Below are 18,751 nucleotides of genomic sequence, written 5' to 3'. Positions count from 1 at the left end.
GCCCTTGCAAAACAAGCTTAAACAGGTAAATCGTCATCATCGTGTTCGTCGAGAAATTCGTCATTAGCTGCAGCAGCGAGCCAGTTAGCCAGGCACCGAGGCGGACCAAGCTTCTCAGGATATTGATCATGAAATTCCTGCAACTTGAGCGGGGCGTTACGGAAATTGGAGGCAGGATATCAGGCAGGGTCGGGGGGATACCCTTCCCACTGCACGCGGTAGCGCAGCTCTTTATTATACATGCGAGAAGCAAGAATTTTGTCTACGAGCCATTCAGACTCGCCTTGTATCTCAACCGGGGGCTCTGGATCGCGAATTTGACCGGGCATAGGCGCCAAATCGGTCACTTTTCGGAGCTTCTCTGGTGCGAAACCGGGGTAGACTTGGAGTGTATAAGGCAGGCGAAACTTAAAGGCATATTAAATCTGTTCAATAATCTCGTACGGGCCAGCCCATTGGTCGCCGAACTTGCGGCTCAGACGGCCTAATTTCCAGTCTTTAGTAGTTACGTAAACCAAGTCCTCAGCCTTAAAATCCACGGGCCTGCGATACTTATCGGCTTGCCGCTTTATCTTTACCTGAGCTAATTCAATTTGACCCTTAGCGTAGTCCCAGATCTGTTCTAAATTGCGAGCAGTCTGGCGAGCTTCAGCTTGATCCTGGGATCTATCCCGAGGCTTCGAGGGCGAGACTCAGTCAAAGGAGACCTGGGGTTCGTAACCACACTTAACCTGAAAGGGAGATAACCCGGTTGACTTATGCTCGAGGACGGTGTAGGCGAAATCTACAGCCGGCAGCAGCTCTGACCAGTTATCTTGATAGTAATTTACAAAAGGACAGAATTTCTGGGCGAGATTTTGATTAACGATCTCCGTATGGCTATTCGTGAAGGGTTTCTGCCCCGAGGTTAGTTTGCGCTTGATCCTCAGCCGCAGGCAGAGCTCTTCCCAGAAAGCAGAGACGAACTAGCCTCTACGGCCCGAAAGGATTGACTCTAGCAGTCCTACCCATCGATATATATGTTCGAGAAAGAGCTAAGTCATATCCATTGCCGACATATTCTTATGACAAGGGATCGAGATCACCCGCTTCGTCAGACGATCTACAATCACACAGGCTTTATCAAAGCCGTGCTTGTCCTTCGGGCAGGAGCGAAAGTCCATAGAGATATACTCCCAGGGGCGATTCGGGATATCGAGGGGTTGAAGCAGCCCTGGGGGCAGATCCCTTCTAGTGGTAGTTCGATTACATATCAAGCAATTGGCCACGTATCGTTTCACATCGTGGCGCCGGCCTAGCCACCAGTATCAGTTCTTAACCAGAGTCTCTGTCTTGGGTCGTCCTGGGTGCGCGGTAGAGGGCTATCGGTAGATTATATCCAGTAATCGGGTACGAAGGTCTTTCTCTTCAGGAACCACGAGCTTATTCTGGAACAGAAGAAGTCTATCCTGCAGGGACTACTCTGATCCTTCTTCAGTGTCGGCGGCGGCAGCAGCCCTTTCTTCGTTAAAGTCAGTCGCAGTGCGATTAGCCTACAGTAAACGGTCCATCAACTGGACGTCATTCAGCTCTATAGGAGCGAGAAGTACTGATATAGCAGATAGCTCCTGTTCAGTGGCCTGCGGAGGCAGAACACCCTCTTCCAACCACTCTAGTCTCAACAGAGCCTGGTTCTTTGTGTCTAGGTCCAGAGGACTCTCTTCAGGTCTCGATAAGGCCTCAGCAGCTGTATTTTTTAACCCGGGTCTGAATTTGATCACGAAGTGAAACCTTGAAAGAAACTCTAATTACCGGGCTTGGCGCCCGTTCAACTTCTTCGTAGTCATAAAGTATTCAAGGGCCCTATAATCAGTCCAGATCTCTATTCGTTCAGTAGTCTGAAGTCCTTCAAGCTCTGTTCTCCAGAGCCCTAGAGTTCGCACTATGGCTAGGAGCTCCTTATCATGGATGTCGTAGTTGCGCTCAGCACCGAGCATATTTCTAGAGAAATAGGTAACCGGGTGCTACCTGCTCTCGAATAACTGAGAGAATATTCTTGCAATCACTCCGTCAGAGGCATCCGTTTCGATCCTAGACGGGAGGGTTAGGTCGTGATGCCGCAGGAGAAGTACTAAAGTCAGGTACTTCTTCAGCTATTTAAAGGCCTTCTGGCAGCCGCGGGTCCATTCAAAGGATGCTAGCTTCTTCGTTAAGACATACAGTGGTCTAACAATCCTGCTGTAGGCCTCTATAAAGCGTCGATAGAGGTTGCAGAACCCGAGAAACGACTGGACTTCCCTAACTGTGGTGGGAACCTGCCAGTTAGTGATCACTGCGACCTTCTCAGGGTCAACCTCAATGCCATCCGGGGTCAGAATAAAGCCCAAGAACTTAGTCCTCTTTACGCCAAATTCGCACTTATGAATAGCGGCCTGGAGGCCTGCAGCACGAAGCCGTTTCAGTACTCCTTAGACGTGAGCCTCGTGTTCAAGCTCATTCTCACTAAAGATTAGGATATCGTCTACATATACAGCCACGTACTTGTCGATCAGATCAATAAAGATGTTATTTATCAGCTGTTAGAACGCTGCGAGCCCATTGGTCAAGCCGAAAGGTAGGACTTGGTATTTGTAAGACCCGTACTTGGTGCGGAACGTGGTCAGATCCACTGAATCGGGGTACATTCGTATGCGGTAGAAGCCCTGCCTGATGTCAAGCTTGGTAAAGATCTTCGCGTGGCCTAGCCGGCCCAGTAACTCGTCCATCAGGGGCAGGGGGTAGCGGTTCTTCTTAGTAATCGAGTTCAATTTCGGTAGTCTACGCAGAACTGCAGGCCTCCTCCTGGCTTCGCAGCCATTAGCACGGGAGAGCCGAACGGGGCAGCACTAGAAACGATAAAGCCCTTCTGTAAGTTCTTTACTAGATAGGCCTTGATCGCCTCTAGCTCTTTTGCAGAGTACCGATATAGGGGACTATATTCCAGCGTATTTTTATCAGTAAGCTCAATCTGGTAATCGTTTTCCCTCCTTGGGGCAGCGTGTCTGACGCTGACTTCAAGAACACATCCACAAAGCCGTGGTAGGACTCGGGGATCTGTTCTTTCAACTTAACCTCTAGCAGGCGTTCGGGGTAGTTCTTCTCGTTGATAATCTTGTCTATCTGCGCTAGCGAGGTAATGAAGCAATCTAATTTACCGAGATGAAGCTGGTAAACCGAACCGCTGATAGCAAAGATATCGACCTCTGGCAGGCCCTTTTTAGCAGTCTTCGGGGGTCACTTTGGGGCTGGTTCAGGGTCGCTCTGGGTTTCCTTGAGTGCCCGCTCCATACGATACAGTGCTCGTTCAGTGTTCTTCTGATGGGTATTGCATCTGTTCTTGCAAATATATATATTTTGATTCTGACGGTTGCTCTCTTGATCCAGTTATCGAACCCTGCGTACTTTGTCTTTCTGGTACTTAGGGCTCACCTTGGGTCTCTGCGAGATTGCCTTAGGTAGAATGATGCTCTGTCGAGCCTGAATCTCCTCCCTCAGCGTAATTGTTTCGGGCCAAAGTAGTCGGTTGCGGCTGCAGTCAGGTAGGACTTGGTAAACTTGCAGCCATTTTCTGCCAAGAATTACGTCGTTCTGACCGAGATCCACAATCAGGAAAGGCAACTTCTGTACTCGTTAATCGATAATTAGAGTTAATACGATTGCATAAGTGATATCGCTTCCTTTGCGACCATTGTACCCCTTAATCGGTACGCTGTTTGGTAAAGGGATCGTTTGTAAGTTGAATCGTTTAGTAAGTAAAATAGCGAGATCGTTATTTAGAAAACTGAGTCCGTTGGCTCTGGTATCGATCAATGCGTATATAGAAACTGAATATCCATTAGTAGCTAATTGAATTGGAACTAGAAAACTATCGTCTTTGCGCCCGAGTAGGTTTTCTGCTGAAATATTCATTTTACACAGAGATCGATACATTAAACCTAGGTAGAAGTCTTGACCTAGGCTTCCTCGTTTTTTGATTCAGCAGGAAACTGCTCGGGAACCTCTTTCAAGGCCTTTAACTCTCGCTTGGATGCCTGAAAGGAGTAAGAACCCTTCTGGGGGCAGTCGATAACGAGATAGCCGAACTGCTTGCAGATAAAACATTTACCTTCTCTTATCAACTGGTCTTTCTCTTTACCTTTGACATAACTAAGGCGCGAACTAGCTCCCTTATTCGGGGTCGAGGATGAAGACTTGGAGCCGCCTCTAACCGTATTATGGTTTCGGCGCTTCTTTAGGTTACCCCAGAGGTCAGCCACCTTGGCACATTCATGAGTAAAGTCCCCAAAGGTTCGGTTGTCATCGCTAAAGGCGTAAGCCACCATTCGCTGCACTTCATCAGGAAAAGCGAAAAAGAAGCTTTCCTTCCAGGTATTACGATCGATCCGGCCTTCGACCGCAAGGTACTGGAACTCTGAGGCGAAGGTATGATAGTGGTCAGCGTTAGCAGCCATCTTCTGGTGGATCGCTAACTGCCAATTCTCAAAGGATGGGTTTTCGCCGGTATTCAGCATCGGCGGGTCAGGAATCTTAGTGGATCGGTAACCAGAGGTGTCGGTTCGATCCTTAGAGAGAGCCCATTTCACGGCGATAGCATTACGTTCAGCGGTTAGATCGATGATGTCTTTCCGGGCCTTGTTTGTTCTTTTGATCTCGAGCTCATGCATGCCTCTCATGACCTCGTAGACCACTTCCGGATTCTTCTTAATCTCCTCTAGGAACCTTTCTTTGGTCATAGGGATTCGATTGGTATCAATATCGTCTGTTACCTGCTCCGAATCATGCGCATCTGAATAATAATCGAGGTGTACGGCTTACTGAGATGCTCGTAGAGCCGTAGATTCTTCTTGTCTGGTTTAGACAGCAGCCGCCTCGTCGGCCTGCCTACTTTCTGCCTTTCCCACTGCTTTGTCCACTCCGTTCGCAAGCGTTGGCAGACTAGCTGACTGTCCGGCTCGTAGGGCTATACCAGGCAGCCGCCCCATAGAGCAGCTGGGGAACTACCACTGCCAGGTAGATGCGGCGCATGCTCAGCAGGGAGGTCCCCAAGGTCGAGCCTGAAATGCTGCGGAGGGCTTCCAAAGTCCTGTTCGCCTTGGCAAGGGCCTTAACCCTGTGAGTGTCGAACGAAAGGGTCCTATCGAGCCAGATTCCTAGGTATTTGGCGTGCTCCACTGGCTTGATGATAAATCCGGTTGCGTGGTGTTTGATGGGCAGCTGGTCGTGACCAGGGGGTTCCACTGGGGGATCCCAGTTGTCGGCCTCTGGGTCACCCCCGTAATAATCCAGCGTTTGGTAGTCATTTCGATATTTCATGGCGGAGGGACGCGAAGGACCCGAATTACCAGGTAGAGAAGTTTCTTGAAGTACTTTATTTTATACGTGATCGCGCTCGAGGGAAGGTTTCCTCTCTCACTGCCTGCCCTCGGTTGATCCGCGCCTAGGCCGGAAGGGATATATTGAATTAATCCTACAATTCGTATCGCTTTACGCTACTACTGTTCTGTACGCTTTGAAATAAATCATGCTGTTTTCTGGTGAGCTAGATCAGTCAAGCTGGCCCTGAAGTAACTTAGGTATACTGTAGGAAAACCAATTGATATTGTAAATATTTTCTCGACCCCACATACTACCGACGGCAACGAAGACTCAAGTGCAGATATCCTCTCACGGACACAACACCTGCCGGGAAGCGACGGTACTGTGGGGGAAGTTATGGTGGCAATTGCAGTAAACAGTCGCTAGGCCTCGCCATAACCCGTGGGTAGACGGGTCGGGTCCAAACCCAACCCGTTTCTTGGCGGGTTTTGGGTCAATAATCTGTTGGCCGTCTCTCTAGGCGTAATTGCTAGTAATGTACCCGTAGGAATATCGAATGATGAAGGTCTAATTCTTTCAATCTAGTTGCAAACGGTGGTTTAAATACATGAAGAATAATAAGCAATCTAGCCTAAAAAAGGCAGTTAGAAGAGACATAACTTTTGAACCATGGAAATAACAGAAAACTCTGCATAATCCTCGGGGATCGGTAGTTACCAATACCGATATCCGGAATAGGAAGGTCTCCTATGTGACTAGCGGTCACATACGGTTGACATAATCCGAACCCGCGGGTTGGGTATGGGTTTGGATATTGAATGTCAAAGTGAAGAGGAAAATATTAACACCCAGTCTACAGGAAACAATTGTTGATATAGCAGCACTGGTGGGTTGAGAATGGGGAGAGACTGGAAAATAGCATGCCGTCAAGATGGTAGCACAAATGCAACGGCTGGTGATGTTACGCAACGCAGCAAGCGCGCAGGTCTTGAGAATAGCCTTGACTTTCCAACGGCGCCAGCGACTGACCGAAAGCTAAACCTGATGTTTGCGTCGCGCTGCGTCTCGGTTCTATCTGTATCCCATCAGAGGCAGTCAACTACCCCAACGCAGCAACACAAGGATATTTGCGGTGCCCCACGAAAGCAAAAAACAACTGTCAGCCTGAATCAAAGCTCCTAGTACCTTATGATAACTGTCGGCTCCTCCCATGCGCTGGCTCGGTAGGACAATATGCTGGGTATCCCCAAGGCCAACAGACAGTATCCTGTTAGGTAATATCGCCCAAGTCAGCTATCTCCCCTGACCCGACACATCCATTAGACAGATTGCCCCCGAAGCCATGTCTGCTTATACATTTCTGATTGAAGCAGAAGCATCAATATAACCATCTACCAGTCCCGAGCCATTCAGAACACTGAGCAAGCACCTTCTTTTCTCGAACTTCGACGAACATGAATGGTGGCATAAGTCCGCACTAATGGTGGCAAGGATGCTTTCAGCTGCGAACTATGACATCCACCAACAGTACAAGTATCTGTGCTTATATGCGCTCCACATTGTGCCAATGATGGGACCTTTCCCGTCATTAGGCCGACCCGGGCTCTACACCACCCCCTTCGTCGGCATGGGAACATTGGAGCTCAGCACCAATTTTGTGCGCTCAAAAACCACAGTCCGAATGAGCATGGAGCCTATCAGCTATAGAGCTACAACCGGCCCCGGCCTTTTTAACCGAATCATGCTTGGCAGGATGCTGAATCGATTGAAGCATGCCGGTGTCGCCGTGGACCTGCCATTATATCATCAACTCGTCCATAGACCGACTTTATCCGATGAAGAGGAAGCCGCATTTCCTAAATGCGACGAGAAAAGAAATCTGCCGTACAATTATCAGGTTGCGGTGGTCTTGGATTTTGCAAATGAAGACGCCGTTATCAAATTATCTCTACTGCCAACCCTCAAGGCACAGCTCACTGGAATTCCCAGCTCAGACTTGATATTTTAGGCAGTCAGGGCTGTCGATAAAGAGGAAAGCTTCAAATATGCCTTGGCCGTGCTCAAGAACTACTTTACAAAGCTTCCTTCGTCTATATCCGTGCACTGGATATGCTTTGACCTTGTCAACCCCAAGACCTCGCGATTCAAAATCTACTTGTTGGATCACCAAGTAGACTTCCAGCGTGTCGCTAATCTCTGGACCCTAGATGATGTGCTTGCAAGTGCCGAGAATTCAAAGGGACTGGACCTGCTACGTGAACTATGGGAAGGTCTCAAAATCTCCGACGGTCTTCGCAAATCGACTGCGAATTCCGATCAAGCTGATATCGTACGCGAATCCTTGTGCATTCTTGCTAACTACGAATGTCAACCGGGTCGATCGCTCCTACAGCCGAAGATCTATGTACTGCTTTCCGGAATGAGTGAAATAGGCATCGCAAAGGTCGTTTCAAGCTTCATGCAACGACACCTGAATGCCGAATAGGGACGGGCATACATCGACAATGTTTCTTCTTTTATGTAAGTGCTCCCTTTGGAACGATTGCCATTTCGTAAAGGAAAGCTGGCATCTGATATCCTGTACAGCCCCGGAATCAATCTTGAGACAAGTACCGAGTTCCAATTCTGGCTTTCATTCTCCTATTCGAAGCTAAAAGTACCGTATATGACCATGTACTACCATTAGGCGACGTCAATGGAGAGGGCATCCCAGCTCTGAATTGGGTAGTGATTGAAATCTTCTCTCACTGGCCTTATTAAGTCCGTCTCTTGGCAAATTTCTCAGATGCAAAAACGTAGTCATGGAAGACGAACAACCCACAAAGCCTATGTTGCCTATTAGGTAAATATGCTGGCTTTAGATTAACGCTCAACGCTTGAGTCCATGGACATGAAAAGACAAAGGCATCGCCCTATGTATATACACTCTAGTACAGGACCATAGTCATCAGTCCTCCCAATCCAAGATCGCCGAATCGACCTGAGTATGCGTTTCCGGACCCCGATTATCCGTCCACGAAACCCTCGACGCATTCTCATGCACCCCACTGTTCAGATCGCAATTGATCGGCTGACCCGCAATGTAATTCTGATATGAGTAGACCACTCCGCTACACAACTTGCTGAACGGGACTTCGGCCGACTCTCCGCCCAACGCGTTGGCAATCACATAGTTGAGCGTCGCACAGGCTTTAATGCATTCCTGCAGACTCCGCAGGCCTTTCAACTGTCCTAGCTTGATGATCTGCGGATTGTTGAACGACATGCTATCGGGGATGTTCTCGTAGCAGTGGATTTTGTATTTCAGGGTACGATTGTTAACGGTGAACGGGCTGGAATCGTCAGCCGGGTTATTGGGCGTATAGTACTGATTGTCCGTGGCATTGCAACCGGAATTCAATAGGCCGTATGGTTTACTGTTGGTGCTGGTCGACGTTTCACCCGTCGTAGTCGCCGTCGCCGTCGACGAGGTGGAAGGATCCGCAACGGTACTTGTCGGGGAGATGCTATTCTCAGCTGGTAGCGAAGAAGAGTCGGTATTACTATATTCAATTAGCGCAAGACTCGACATGCATGCCAGTATTGACTGGCTCGATGAACGCGTACCTTTTCTGACTGGCCAACCCACCGCCAACGCCAGCTCCTATGGCCGCCGCAAGAACCACAACCAACGCGACGATCAGGATCCAGAAGATTTTCGGCGCCAGCCCACATATCCTTTGCTTGCCTCTATTCACTTCCTCATGCTTAGCTTCCGAGTACTGTGGCCAGCCGGTAGTGTACGCGATCTTCTGTGTATCCTTATCGTTAATGACCTCAATACCACCGTGGTAAGGCACCACTTCGGGGGCACAACTCGAGATGTGATCTCGGTGCTCCATCAGGAGCAACCACTGCTGAGTTAGACAGTCTATGGGAGTCTAAGACAGTGTCACCGAGAGTAGGGTCATTACACAGAACTCCGACGTGCCAGACAAACAAAAGACTCCGGTGGAACAGAAGAAGCGAGAACCGACTGAGGAAGTGATATCTCTATCGCATAATCCCCAGCATCCCCGATATGAATGATATTGACTGAAGGAACCGAAGAAACAAAAAGTGAAGATCACTGAGCTCCATGATAGAGGAAACTACCTAGGATTATCATTAACAAATTCACAGCGCCAAAAGCTGACTTGATCTGCCAGGAAACAAAGAGGGGGTGATATGCCAATCGCGCAAGTCTGGTCAAGCAGCCCACCCTTAATTAGCAAGGCGTTACATTGCAGGGCGCTAACAGGGGGGTTTTGCACATCTATGCCCATTTCACCTCCACTCGAAGCGTCGTTCGGCTTGGCAACTGCACTGGGCTACAATGTTGTCACGGGCTTGGCAGTGAGTAGGTGCGCTTCTACCCGCCAAGACCGTTTAGTAGGTCTGTTGGACGTTTTACCAACTGAGCTACTAAAAAGACCAGAATACCAAGTCAACGACTTGGTACGCGCATCGCTCTATATAGTGGTTCTTGGTCAGTTCGTCACAAATGTGAACACAAACTAGACGCGACGGAGCCAATCGTCAAGGTGCACAACGTCGATCAGAATGATTTTTGATCAGTTTCCACATTTCTAAAAATGAACACTGAAAGCGAAACAAGGCTGCTCCAGCCTCTATGATTTCTCGCTGGGCTAATTGGGCTCAGACATGGCCGGCGCAAGTTAGCGCGCATTAGCCAGATTAATCCCTGGCGCTTAGCGAATGCGCCACGCCCAGGGTCTCTCCGTTCAGCTGTCACAGGTTACTTTTCGAGTTATTCCGTATGGGATGCCTCTAGAATGATTGGTCTTCGTAGGAAATCATCTTTATTGCATTCGAGATGACAGTTTCCCTAAAGGGGGTCTGAATTCTGCTCAGCAAGTACGCGCTGTATATCTCCTGACAAGATACCAAAATGAACATCTTCCTGGCAACTATAGCTCAAAAGCGCCAGCTAGCGGTCTCTTCTCTTACTCAAGATGAAAAAAGCCTTGCATCCCACCGCTACATTACTTATCGGAGCCCTCCCCGCTTACCGGAGGTTGGGGCGATGGTCCTTGGTTCGCTGTAAAATCGCCTAAAAACGTGGCGTGGCATGACATGACCCTAGGCGCCCCCATTCAGTGTCTCCTCACACCGGATGATATCTTTTGCACTGGGGTAGAGGTCTTAGTTCTGCCTTACCTGCTCCCATGGGAAGGGGTACAGTTCTTCATTACGGGGACCCGAGGAACGCGTTGTTTGCGGCTGAGTTGGCGATGGCGGTGGCAGATGCCCACGGTACGCTCTTTGGCATGTAACACTCACTACGCGCCATACAATTCGAACATGGTTGATCCCGACTACACTTGAGCTTCATCGCTCGGCAAAGCTGACAAGAGACGGGAAATTGTCTCGGTCGCCGACGCTGCATTGTGATTGGCCAGGAAGAATCTGCTCCGATGGCATTGCAAACTCCTTCCTTAATACCTCACGCGTGGGCTCGTCACTAATAAACCCACCGGTCAGCTGATTTTCTATATCAATTACCGCCTGTTTCCGACTGAAATCACGGCGTATTCCTTCCGCCGTTTGTCCTGCATACGCCAGCGCAGATTGTGGACTTGACGTTTCTGGTCCTCGGACGATGCCCCCAACATGTAACTGAATGTTTGTTCGCGGCACTTTTAGTCTCCCGAGAACGTTACCGATTGATACGAATCTATGAGATTACGTGATCTAGCGGCTTGGCCCGCACACTCGAACCCCCTGAGGAACTTACCCCTTTATCGATCATAGAATAGAGAAGAGATTGAATCGTTATGCAAGAGAATTAAGAGCCCTATCATTCAAAAGGCATTCGCTCCTTAGTAGGCTACGTGCGTATAGCCGATACAGTGTCATTCTGCCCTCCTTACCCTGTGCATTTCATAACACCGATGGTTCTGGGTAGACTTCGGCAGGACCCATGGGTACCCATGGGTACCCATATAAAACCCATCGATGGGTTGGGTTTTGGGTCCAAGTCTCCGACCCATGATGGGTTATGGGTTTTAGAAGAGGACCCATTACCCATCATGAGTAACCCATGGGTACCCATATTGGTGTAAACAAGACAAACAAAGAAGAATCTCGTGACTACATAATTAATGCAAATTTGTCTGTAATTTTAGGTATTGTAGTTACATATAGAAGAAATAAGAATTGATATAGATAGGTTCGAGTTAAATTGATTCCATTCTTCTAATACTGCTTAAAGTTATTGTCCTCTTTATGTTTGCGTTTCCTTCCAGATGTCCGTAGCTGAGTCCTATTCTCTGGTAACTGGAGCTCTTCAGTATTACTCGCAGTACTAAGATCTATTAACTTATTGAAACTTTTGGAAGTAACTATTTCAGTATCTTTCTCCTCTTCCTCTTCTTTTTTCTCGTTATCGCTAATTAAATTAACTCTAACATCCTCCAGATTCTCATTACTCTGTTCCTTTGATGTCTCAATCTCATTCAAAGTAAAATATTTCTCAAGCTCCTTTGCCTCTGTATCCTTAAGATCAAACCTTGATACACATAGAAATAGCATAATTTCTTCAATAGTCTCCGACTTCAAACGGCTACGTCAGTAATGGTAAACATTACGGGCAGTGTTAAAAAGCCGCTCAACACCAATACCGGTTGCAGGAATTGAAAGAGCATCCCGGGCAAGTAATGCAATTGCAGGAAAACGGGATTGATTGTTACGCCAGAATTGGAGAGGCTTAGCTTCCACTGGATCTAAAATTAAATCAGTATAGAACATTAATAGCTAAAACTAACAGACTTACCACTATCGAGATACTGGGTAGCCTCATCTCCAATAGGTTTTGCCACGGCTTTATTCCCACTTAGCATCTTATTAAGCCTTGATGTTGATCTTGATGACGTTTGGGGCGTAGGCGAAGCTTGATCTCTTAAAAGACGTTCTTGATAGGGAAGCAATGCTGATTGAAATAATTTGTGATATATCTTACGCCAATGTGGTTCCCAATCATCAGTCTGGAAGAATTGAAACTTGTTATCTGGTGCAAGCATAGTACCGATAGCAAAGATATGTCCTTTCATCCTATCTGTTTGAGAGTAGTAGTTACTAAGCTTCTGTCGGCTTGCTTCTAGTGACTGTAACATTTGCTGTTTCCATCTAACACGCTTCTTTTTTAGCTGGCTTATCGATTGCTCAAGATATTCGAAAAGTGCGTTATAAAGCTTAAAAACTAGATGCGTAATAACTTCCTTTGTCTTTAATAGCTCAATGATATAGTCAAAAAATAGCTGCGTAATACAAAGAAAATAATCAATTTGACGCCATTCTTTATCATTAAGCAACATCTCTTCACAATCATATTGCTTACAGAACGGTTTGAAATAGCTGCATAGCCGTTTTGCACGTTGAAGCATCAAATACGTCGAGTTCTATCGAGTTTAGACGTCTTGAATAGGCACTAGCCTAGATTCTTGAGGCTAAAGCTGAAGGAAGGTCTCCCGACGTTATAGACTTGCATGAATGTAAATTGCAAGGTAGCGAATCTTATTCAATGTACCCGAGATCTCGCGTTTTTGGTATCTTCCATTTGTTTTCGCTGCTGATAATTGCTGATCGGTCCATTTTGTCTCTGTAACATCGTTTTGGGGTACAGCTTTAAGACGATCAAGTAGCTGATTCAAACAAAGCTGGATCACATGAGCAAGACAAGGAATTCGGATAACAGTAGCATTGTTAGGGAGTGCTTGCTGGATTGTATCAACCAATGTTTTATTGTTTGTCGTATTATCTGTTGTAATCCCGAACACCCGGTCTTGGATATTGTGGCCAACTAATGTCTCGAGAAGAGCTGCACTTAGATTTGCACCTGTGTGTGAGCCATGTAATGGCTTGAATCCAAGAAAAACCTCTTGATATACCCAGTTAACATCAATAAAATAATCCGTGACCGCCATAAAGGCCTGATTATATGGGGAAATCCAGCAATCTAATGCAACCGATATCTTTAATCCGGGCGGAAGTGTTTAAAGGGTAAAACGTTGTTTATCTTAGATAACATCCTGTAATCGTTGCCGAATTGTAGTTAAAGAAGGTATTACTAAAGAAGAAGGCGCTGAGCATGCTGATTGAATAAAAGTATAAAACGTTAGATGTTTAATAAGATGGAACGGTAGACAATTTAAAGTAAGAAACTGTAGAAGCTGAACCTCCCATGCAGCTTGCGAAAAAGGCTTAATAGTAGCTGTCCGGTCCTAAAATAATCAATATAAGGTAAATAAAGCTTGATAAGTAACATACTTCTGCTTTAAAAAATCGAAAGATATTCTCTTTACTGTTGGCTTTAGCCTTTTGGCAACTTGCTGTCTTGAGATATTTTGACAAAGTTAATGTGCCATATAGGCTCTTGCCGTTAGGTAAAGTAGCTGCAGGATATTCTAAAATCCGGGCACAGCGTTTACACATTACCTTTGGCGCTCCATCTTTATGAGAGGCAACCTGATCAAAATGTTTCCAGATATCTGTATTGCGGTTTGTATCCCATTTAAGGTTACTTTTTTGTTCGAAGTCTGTTTGGAGCCACCAGTTAACCCAATCGGTATGAACCATATTGTCATAACGTAAAAAGGCCTTTCTCTGATCTGGGCCAACACGGATAAGTGATGCAGGGATAGAAGGATTGCTCGGTCGGACAAAGTTAGACTCGTTACCTTCGATTGGATACGAGCCTAAGATACTATCTGTAGGTGTAGTAAGGTAGTATAAAAGTATAGAATAGGATAATTAACCTGTTTCTTCCTCATAAAGAGAGGGTAAAAAGTCAGAGTGCTAGCTTTAGCTTTGAGACATATTGACACAAAAAACCATAAAGCAAGACAAATAGGTAGAAAGAGAGGATACACCTTCGTCGAAAAGACTGGATTGATAGATTCCCCTAATTCCAGCTGGTTGCGGGAAAAAGCAAAAGCAATATAGGGAAATCAAATATTATTGGCTTTTTTAGTGGGTCTAAATATAAAACCCATCGAAAACCCATAAAACCCATTGAAAATCCATCGAAAACCCACAATACCCCTCAAAAACCCATCGAAAACCTATCGAAAACCCACAATACCCCTCAAAAACCCATTGAAAACCCATTGAAAACCCATAATACCCATTGAAAACCCATGCCCAACCCATTTCCTTACTCGGCCAAAGAATATTCAGTAGGAAAACCTCTGGAATTGCCTTTGTCCTCATTTCAAAGATAAATAGACAAAGAACAGCAGTATTAAAGCACAACTACATTAGATCAATAATAATATTAGTCTTTATTATCTATTGGCTTACATTTAGAAGGTATTCCCTTTAAATTATTGTAGTTCTTCGCCGGAAAAAAATTCCTTTGAGCTTTCACAACGAATTGTTCTACGGGCCATGGCCCCCTATAAATGTAGATTATATATCTTTATCCATTAAAACAACTATAACTTTATAACCTACAGACTTAATACTATCACTATCAAAAATTAAGTTTTTGATTTGAAATTAATAGAGAATCAGGTTTGAAGATTCTTCTGCTAACATAAAAAAATAGTTTTCTAGTAGAGATTATAATTATAAGACTATGAGATGCTAAACGAGAGAAAACATGTCAAAATTACAATCTGAAATTTTGTTAAGTAAGCTGAATTATGTATGCCAAGTCTCAAATTTGTGCAGAATATGGGTTTTTTTGGGTCCCATGGGTACCCATCAAAAACCCATGGGTACCCATTGGGATGGGTTGACCATTTCAAAAAAACCCATAACCCATATGGGTTTGGCGATGGGTCCAACATTTGGACCCATCGATGGGTTGTGCCGAAGTCTAGTTCTGGGAGCGTCTCTGACCTTCTAGTAGAATAGGCTTTCAATTCATCGGAACCCCCGACCCAATTTTGAGATCTCTAGATATGTTTTCTGGAGTAATTGGTTCCTGCGTAATACAGGTAAGTTCTCAGGAGGGTAGAGACTAGTCGTGGGAGCTTTCATTTGAGCTGTTATGAGCGAGCACATCTCCAGGAGCTGAGTCGTATGCTCCTCGAAATGGGCCTTGGTTCGCTATAGTGGTGTACTATTGAACAGACCACAGAGAAATGCGCCCGCGATTTTTGCCCCGTTGCCTTGTCATCTTTACTCCAGATTAGATAATAGATTTATAGTGGTCAACTGAAGATGCTGCTGCAACGAATTGACTTTCATGCCTGGTCGATTAATTGGGTTATTTTTATATACATCGAAATATTTTCCTAAACTACCGCTTCCATCTAAGAAGGGAGAAAAAAACCCCCCCCCTACTTATGCTTCGCCCGGTGAAATTTTGCTTCCGCACACTACAGGTGCAAATAATGTCGATTTTGGGAAGGTAATCTGTTCATTTCGGACCGCTATCTGGAAGTCATAGTGCCTTAGAATCATAGTTAGGATAATAATACCGAAAAAGGGTTATTCATTGAACCTGTCCCCGTTCGCGGCAGCAGCCACTGCCTATTGAGAACGTGTTCCAAGGCAGGTTAATTTAGGCGAATCAGTTGCTCATACCGGCCAGACGGCCCATATTCAGCTGCGAACGAGTAATCAGATGCAACTTTCTCCACTAGCGCATGCTCAAAACGTATGTCTATGTCTGTTCCTTGCACTAATCTGTGCAGCCGCTCCTGGCCCTTCTGAAGGAGCACAGTGGTTGCCCCCAAATTTGGAAGATCTAGCATCTTCCCAGGGAACAATGGGTCTAGACTTCGGGACAACCCTAATGTTGTTCTGGTTCAGGGAGGGCTAGCACGCGGCATGCAAAACGACTGGTCTGAAGGCTAGCTCGGGTTACTCTTTCAGCCCTCCTGCGGAGAGGGTGGTAAGGGTAAAGGCGGCAGAGGCGGACTGTAGCAGTAGCAGCTATATAGTCTAGCTCGATCTCTGCTGGCAGGAGCCCTGACTCTCGGTAAAATGCGGGAGTTAGAGTCGTACGATAGACTGGAAGAATCGTTCTAGCCCTATCAGAGAGGAGCCCCCGGATCCCCCCCCAGGTCTCCATAGTGAAGCCTCCCGGCGCTAGACTAACTCTGGGGGGATCCGGAGTGGGGTAACAGGACCTCCCCTAAAGTTAATCCTTGGTAATTGGTTTTTCTTTTTTCTTGTTGTACTAGGTAAGGTCGCGTCGCGTTCCGTTACGTTCCGTCTGTCGCACCACGTCATGTCTAATATAATAATATATCTATTCTCCTATCTGTTCCTGATAGAATGAATGATACTTAGTCTCTCTCCCTATACTATAATATTACTTCTGGTAGGCATCATTTTCTCTCTATCAAGATCTGCATAATATTAGAGAAGTAAATCCTGTTATACATCTAAATGGAACCGGCTTTCTAATATTTCTGGTACAACAGTCAGTATCAATGTATTATCTGTTATGACTGCTAGTGTACCTTCCTAAATCGTTTAATATTGCGGCATTTACGTACTTGCTATCAGATTGAAAGCCGTACCGCAATAGAGTACCAATTACAATGTATTCCAGAAGATACATATTTTCGTAAAAATTATACTGATTTTTTTCCGCTAATTGATAGTACTGACGTTATTTTTAGCCTGCCAATCTATAATTTACTGCAGTATAATTACTGTAGCTTCTTTACTGCCTCAAAGAAATGGCTCCAGCGATATTACCGGATCGAGCATACTGTCGGGAGCCCTCGCCCACTGGCCTGGATCCCTGTTCAGGGGCAAAGTTGGTTTACTTATGCCCGCTATTGTCGGTACTGGGTGACTGCGCCCACGCGTCTCTAGAGATTCATGAGTCTCCAGTCCTCGGTCGTACCGCCTAATCCTAATAGAAAACTAATACTTTCGTCCCTTGCCTCTATACAGTTATCCCCTAATAGACTGTGCCTACCGACTCTATCCCTATTATCCCCGACGCCAGCGGAAAATGATACCGATATAAACTCCTGCCAACCTAAGATGCCCCCCCCCATTCGACCAATCAAATCTGGATTAGGGAAAATTCCGCGTACGGGAATGATCCCCCCTAGAAAGGAAACGATAACTCCATGGTTAGCCCAGACCGGATGGCTTCGATATCTGGAGAGACGGCCCCTTCAAACGCTTGTTAAGCTCCGGGACTATCCCAATACCCTTCAGCAAGATCCTACGATTGCGAGTGTCTGGTAGACTGAGAAGAGCAGCTATTATATTACCATTTTTTACATGATTAGGGCCTCGTTTGACCGCATTATGGCCCGGGCGTTGGACACACTGGACATTACCCACGAGCCGATCCGCTAGATCTTCTATAGCACTATTGCCGGTAAGCTATATAAGCGAGCGTTAGACCGGCTACAGCTAACTACCGAGAAAAGATACATCAAGATATGGAAGCACTTTTTATATTAGTCTTTCCGGGCTGCTTCGTTTCCAGATAACAGACAGTTCCAAGATCTCAGGATCCCGCTAGATTTATACCAAAAGAAATATCTTTATCGGATCTAAATAACGTTAGAACGTTTTCTCTGCTAGCCAGACGCTATTAAATTTACGCAAGCAGTATCGCTACCGGTAATTACTACGGCATTTTTTGAGCTGCCAGTAATATTTTATAACTTACCAGCTCGGCTAAAAAAACGATCGTTATCAGTATTTTTCTGCGACCCAGTTGATGCCGAGGAGAGGCCTATTATGAAAAGGCAGGTAACCCGATATTAGACTATAATTGCAGTTTACATCCCTGTCTATTGCCGGCCAAACGTAACGGATCATTTAATGGAGCTTTCCCCGGACTCTCACATTCTGCTATCATTTCCGTAAAATCAGGGTACTCTACAGGGCCGTCAGTAACACAGGGTTAAAATAAATGACCAGTTTCCAGTAACCGACCATAAGGAAAGTCCCGAGGAAGCCTTCCTTAGATATTCCGCTAGCGAGGTCAGCAATGTATCTAATAACAATAAATAAGACATAAAACAAGATAAAAATAAAAAAGAGGAATACCTCCTATCTCTAACAGTAGAATCTGTTTAGTGTTTTTCTTATACCGATAATACAGGGCGGCTGGCTTTACCGGCTCTCCCACTTGCGAAACAGAAATAGCTTAACGAAAGTCTATTCAGTTTCTGCTTGAGCTATCTTACGATAACTAGCATCCAATATACCGGCAATAAATTTGCGACTAATCTAATGGCATTTACGGCCGTACTTAGTATTTAGGTCTCTATCCTTACCTTTTAGGAGTTATACTCGTATTTTTTCTCGCTCTCTGTTTTGATCTGGATTAGCCGAGTCCTGCTACTCGAATATATTTTCTTTTTCCGGCGGTATCACTATCTGCAGGACATTCGGTCCCGGCATAAGGTCCGGAATCAGTACTAACGGGCCCAAGCGATCTAAGTCT

General features: G+C 45.9%; 4 protein-coding genes across 4 annotated transcripts; 1 reads left to right on the top strand and 3 right to left on the bottom strand.

Moving 5' to 3' along the window:
• Window positions 1-419: 419 nt before the first annotated feature.
• On the bottom strand, window positions 420-5,331 carry KD926_003673 (uncharacterized protein; the record flags this gene model as incomplete). The annotated part of the gene is made up of 10 exons (XM_053094906.1): window positions 420-666; window positions 1,537-1,746; window positions 1,792-1,980; window positions 2,200-2,419; window positions 2,483-2,555; window positions 2,601-2,820; window positions 3,032-3,231; window positions 3,448-3,644; window positions 4,124-4,784; window positions 4,963-5,331. The coding sequence occupies 10 exons, from the start codon at window positions 5,329-5,331 to the stop codon at window positions 420-422; spliced, it is 2,586 nt and encodes an 861-aa protein (XP_052950379.1).
• A 1,570-nt stretch (window positions 5,332-6,901) lies between these two features.
• Window positions 6,902-7,819, top strand: KD926_003672 (cyclo-L-Trp-L-Trp prenyltransferase; the record flags this gene model as incomplete). The annotated part of the gene is made up of 2 exons (XM_053094905.1): window positions 6,902-7,267; window positions 7,343-7,819. The coding sequence occupies 2 exons, from the start codon at window positions 6,902-6,904 to the stop codon at window positions 7,817-7,819; spliced, it is 843 nt and encodes a 280-aa protein (XP_052950378.1).
• Window positions 7,820-8,281: 462 nt separating this feature from the next.
• KD926_003671 (uncharacterized protein) lies at window positions 8,282-9,215 on the bottom strand (the record flags this gene model as incomplete). Its single annotated transcript, XM_053094904.1, has 2 exons — window positions 8,282-8,876; window positions 8,941-9,215. 2 exons carry the CDS (start codon window positions 9,213-9,215, stop codon window positions 8,282-8,284), a joined length of 870 nt encoding a protein of 289 aa, XP_052950377.1.
• A 2,728-nt stretch (window positions 9,216-11,943) lies between these two features.
• Window positions 11,944-12,215, bottom strand: KD926_003670 (uncharacterized protein; the record flags this gene model as incomplete). The annotated part of the gene is made up of 2 exons (XM_053094903.1): window positions 11,944-12,098; window positions 12,149-12,215. 2 exons carry the CDS (start codon window positions 12,213-12,215, stop codon window positions 11,944-11,946), a joined length of 222 nt encoding a protein of 73 aa, XP_052950376.1.
• Between the last annotated feature and the right edge of the window lie 6,536 nt (window positions 12,216-18,751).

This window comes from Aspergillus affinis (assembly GCF_023601865.1).
Source record: "Aspergillus affinis strain CMG 70 chromosome Unknown NODE_190_length_44151_cov_118_258905, whole genome shotgun sequence".
Lineage (NCBI taxonomy): Eukaryota > Fungi > Ascomycota > Eurotiomycetes > Eurotiales > Aspergillaceae > Aspergillus > Aspergillus affinis.
The sequence above is the reverse complement of the archived record's forward strand: the minus strand, read 5'-3'. Positions and strand labels throughout refer to the sequence as shown.